The sequence below is a fragment of the Elephantulus edwardii genome, unplaced genomic scaffold, assembly GCF_000299155.1.
Source record: "Elephantulus edwardii isolate Elephantulus edwardi_28Jun2011 unplaced genomic scaffold, EleEdw1.0 scaffold00054, whole genome shotgun sequence".
Lineage (NCBI taxonomy): Eukaryota > Metazoa > Chordata > Mammalia > Macroscelidea > Macroscelididae > Elephantulus > Elephantulus edwardii.
The window spans coordinates 11,137,238-11,141,797 of NW_006399804.1; the positions used below are offsets into that span (position 1 = coordinate 11,137,238).

A 4,560-nucleotide genomic window follows, 5' to 3' on the forward strand; every position below is an offset into this window, starting at 1 on the left:
TTTTCTCTTGACATTCAAATGCAATCCTGCAGTGTTAGATCTTCTGCAGGAAGTGCTTCAAATTCTCCTTACTTTCAGCAAGTAAGGTTGTGTCACTTGCATACCTAAGATTATCGATGAGCCTTCCTCCAATCTTGATGCCAAATCCTTCTTCACAGAGTCCCACTTCTTGAATTATTTTTTTCTCATTATATAGATTGAATAGATATAGAGAAAGGATATAACCCCGACACACAACTTTCTTGAGAACTTGTGTTCTCAAGTTGTAAAGCTTGCTTTGTTTGCACAATAGTTTCTTGGTCTAGATCTAGGTTTCCCATGAGTACAATCTAATATGCTGGGATTCCCATTCTTTCCAGAATTAGCCAGTTTGTTGTGATCCACACAGTCAAAAGTCTTTGCATAGTCAATGAAACACAGATAAGACATTCCTCTGGTACTCTATAAGAAGTCAATCCTGGAGTAGAAGTTCAAGACAAAGGACTTTTACTCAGAACCATCTAAGATAGGAAGCTTTCTCTGATATTGTACCTAGTATTTGGACTTAGAGACTCTTAAATTCAAGTGCTACTGGCCACAGATGTTCAAATAACTCCAATTTATTTCTTCTGGTTCCCTGTCTCTGGGGTCTGCATGTTATTTTTGTTATCATTCTTTATCCCATTATTTGTACCTTCTTCTGTAGCTGGTAATATGACTCCAAATCAGTCTATTTCTTCTGTCTCTGTGGTATTTATTGGGTCTGGAATATGCTCTACTTTTTTTTTAAGAGAAAGCTTATTTTGGTTTTTTTCACAAAGCTTGAAGCTGCCTGCTGCTTTCTTGACATTATATTAAAGTTTTTTCTGACTATATTTTAGGCCATTTCTGTTGTGTCTGCATAGGTTTTATAGATTCTTTATTTTTAGGATGTTATTTATTAGTTGCAGCTAAAGTGCTCCCTTTATAGAAAACAACTCACCATGCAAGGGGTCCTTTTTAGGCCCGTGCAGTAGGATAGTTCCCATTTCCTAAACTCCTTCATCTTCTCTCTGGACTATAGTGCAGCTTTGCAGGAATATAGTCTAACTGCTGCTCACCTCTTGTAAAGTTTGGAGTTATTCTTGGTGGTGCTGATGAGTACAGGATCCAGAGACCACCTTCTCTCTAGCAGGCAGCTACACTGAGTGACTACTTTTGCATATAACATCTAGCCATGCATTTGGTCCCAAGCCTTTCCATTTAGAGTACTGTCTGGTGGCTAATTTTGTTTTGTGTTTTCAAAATCTTTTTCATTGTTTTATTTCTTTCCCCCTCCCCAAATTCAGTGAGATAATTTCTATTATCAAAATGAAAAGAAGAACAGTCATTTGATCACTTGTTCTCCCAAGTTACCAAACTTTTAAACACATGCACATTTTTCTCGACATTTTCATATTCTTGTGGAAGTAAAGTACTTTGCTTTGTTCTGTCCTGTTTTCTACTAGGTGATTGCATGTGAACAGCAATTGGATACCATGTATGATGCCAGATGTGACACATGGTCCCTGGGTATCACAGCCATTGAACTTGGGGATGGAGATCCCCCACTTGCAGATATGCATCCCATGAGAGCACTCTTCAAAATACCAAGGTCAGTAGACCAACAGTTGATAGGTATTGTCTCTAAAACCAACCTTTCTCCCAACAGCCAAGTGAGATCAGTCTAGCCCGAAATACCATTCTGCTTCTTCTATTGTGTTTGTTTATTAAAGTTATTTCCTTGGTCAAAGTAAAAGAACTTTCTCTGAATAATTGGTGCATGTCTCTCCCTTTAACGAAGATTTCCTCTCAGGAAACTACAGGTCATTTCATTCCTTCATTCACTCTGAAGGAATCAGTGAAAGGAGCTGGGCCACATTCAGTGCCACTGTGATTTTCTTTGCTTCTTTCTATTAGTCTACTAATCTGATGTTGTATACTATGAAGTTGGAACTGACACATAACTGACCCTTCAACAGGTTTTCAGAGGCTGTAAATCACACACGCGAAGACTGCCCGTCTTCCTCCATGGAGCAGCTTGTGAACTTGAACCATGTGCCTTTGGGATTGCAGCACAGCTTCTTGCCACTCAGCCACCAGAACTCCGTAGTCATCTCATACTATTTATTAAGTCTTCTCTTAGTTCTGGCCTTTAATCTTAAAATATCATTTCAGTAATTGTAAGTCAAATGTATTAATTAATAATAATTTTAAATGTGTTAATTATGTTGAGTGAAAAGGAGCTCTTTTGGCACAGTCCATAGAGAGTTGCACTGCTAACTCAAAAGCAGTGGGAATAATGTTAATATAAAACAGTAAACTGAGAATAACCTCTTTGGAATAATGAAAGCACTGTGCTATTTATGTAGACTCCTTCTCCTTAAGTTAACTTTCCTCTGCTTATCTTATTATTAATTACAGGTGGCCTACAATTTACCAACGGGTTCCATTCAGATTTTGTAAGTTGTAAGTTGATTCTAAGTTTTGTAAGTTGATTTTAGTGTAGTACCCCCTATTCTTTACTTCTTTACATTGTTAGTGCCTTTTATTATCACTTTTCAGTGTAATCTTTGTCTCTGGAGTTTGGTATGCTAATGATAACCTCAGCAAATTATATGCTGTAATTCTCTATGTAGTACATACTACAAATGATTAGACATTGAAAAAAAAAAAACCAAAAAACAAAAACCCAAATTTGAGTACTTGTAAGTGCGGTTCATTGTAAAGCAAATCTGTCATAAATTGTAGATTCCTGTATTTTAAACTTCATGTGTGTTTCAGTTAGTTTCTAGTGGAAGATGATGTGAAGAGACTCTCTTTACTGTCTGACGTCATTTGAAGACTTGTGTTTGATGTGCAGGACTCCTCTTCCCCCCAGGAGAGAAGCCCTTAAAGCATGACCTAGGGTTTGGCAGCCTGGGGTTTAAAGCCCTAAAAGGGAGATGGGAGAGACGGTGGCCATGTCCTCTCTTTCTGGATGGCTCCACCCAGGGTTTCTGCGACTTCTTGCTGTCTGAGCATGCTGGTTCAAATTGGTTTTCTGTCAAACATTCTTCTAGGTGGTATAGCACTGGTCTGTGCATTGCTGTACAGAGGTAAATCGTGGTTGCTGTGATGCTAAACACTGTGACACCGATGTGCCAAATGTGATAGTGGTTATCCATGGTGGACAGTGTTTGCTGGAGCTTCCCGACTAAAACAAGCCTGGAAGCAGGATTGGCATCCACTTCTGGAATGTCTTGCCTTTGGAAACTCTATGAACAGTGCTCAGGCCTTTCATTCATAGTGTCACTATGAGTTGTCTATGAGTCGATGGCACCTAACAACAACAACAACTAGTGGAAGATGATGTGAAGAGACTGTCTTTATTGTCTGCCATCATTTGAAGACTCTTTAGAATTTGATCTCGGAAAAAGAGAATCATACATAGAAAATCTAGAAAGGAGGTTCTAGGCCTAAAGAAATAATGAATATGTTTCTCTTATATTTGTATTCAAAATATTCCATTTTGAAAGGCCCACATGTAGTTAGTATGCAGATCAAGAATTAGAGGTAGGATTTCATTTTATCTTTAAGTTTCCTGTTTATAGGCTCCAAATTCTAATACCTTAGATTCTTAATATCCATCACAGAGTAGCTTCAATTTATCGCTCAGGATTTACTGGTTGTAAAATATGCTGTCTATTTTGGAAGGGAGCTCTGGTGATCTAGTAATAAGGAGCTGCACAATCAACTCAAAGGCAGGCAGTCCAAATCCACCACCTGTTCCACAGGAGAGAAATGGGCAGTCTCCTCCCATGTACTTAACTGCCTCTGAAAACCCACTGGAGGGTCAGCTATGAATAGGATCCAACTTGACAGTACAGGCCAATTTTTAAATGGAGTAGTCAAGGTTACTTAAAGGAAAACTGTTCTATGCCAAATCCATGATCTTTCAGTAAATTTAAGAAAGATGGGAAAGATCCACATTCCCTGATTTCTTTTGTTCTATACTATGGGAGATGAAATTTTTACCTTTAATGTTAAGATCCTGAGCCATTTTAATGGTTATCTTCTTGTTGTAGAGAGTTGCCATTGAGAGGACTACAACACATAGCAACCCTCATCTGAACCTTGCTCTGTCCTGCGCCATACTCATCATCTCTGATAGACTTGAGCCCATTGTTACAATCACTGTGTCAATCCATCTCATCTCTTTTGAGGAAGAAAGAGGGTCTTCCTCTCTTTCTCTGACCCTCCTTTGCAAATAAGATGTCCTTTTCTAAAAACAAGTCCCTCCCAACAACATGCCCAAAGATATGTGAGATGAAATTTTGCCATCTTTTCCTCTAAAAAACACCCTGACTGTACCTTCTTGAGGACGTATCTATATGATTAGGTATTATTTTCATGACAAGATTACAGAAAAAGAAATGCATATTAAAGTGGACTTTGGACTGGGAGGGATTGTATAACAATGAAACAATTTTTTTTTTCTTCAAAGAGAAAAATGAACTGGGGGAAGGGTGGGCAGAGAGGAAAATGTGCAACAGTGAATGAAGGGGGAAAAAATTAAATGGA

The 4,560-nt window shown here is 38.4% G+C and overlaps 1 protein-coding gene across 1 annotated transcript in view; it reads left to right on the forward strand.

The window, feature by feature from the left end:
• MYO3A (myosin IIIA) overlaps positions 1-4,560 on the forward strand; it is a 318,705-nt gene that overhangs the window by 63,167 nt on the left and 250,978 nt on the right. The window contains exon 6 of the mRNA XM_006887107.1: positions 1,467-1,612. Within this exon, the coding sequence (XP_006887169.1) occupies positions 1,467-1,612 (146 nt within the window). The remainder of the gene's footprint in view (positions 1-1,466; positions 1,613-4,560) is intronic.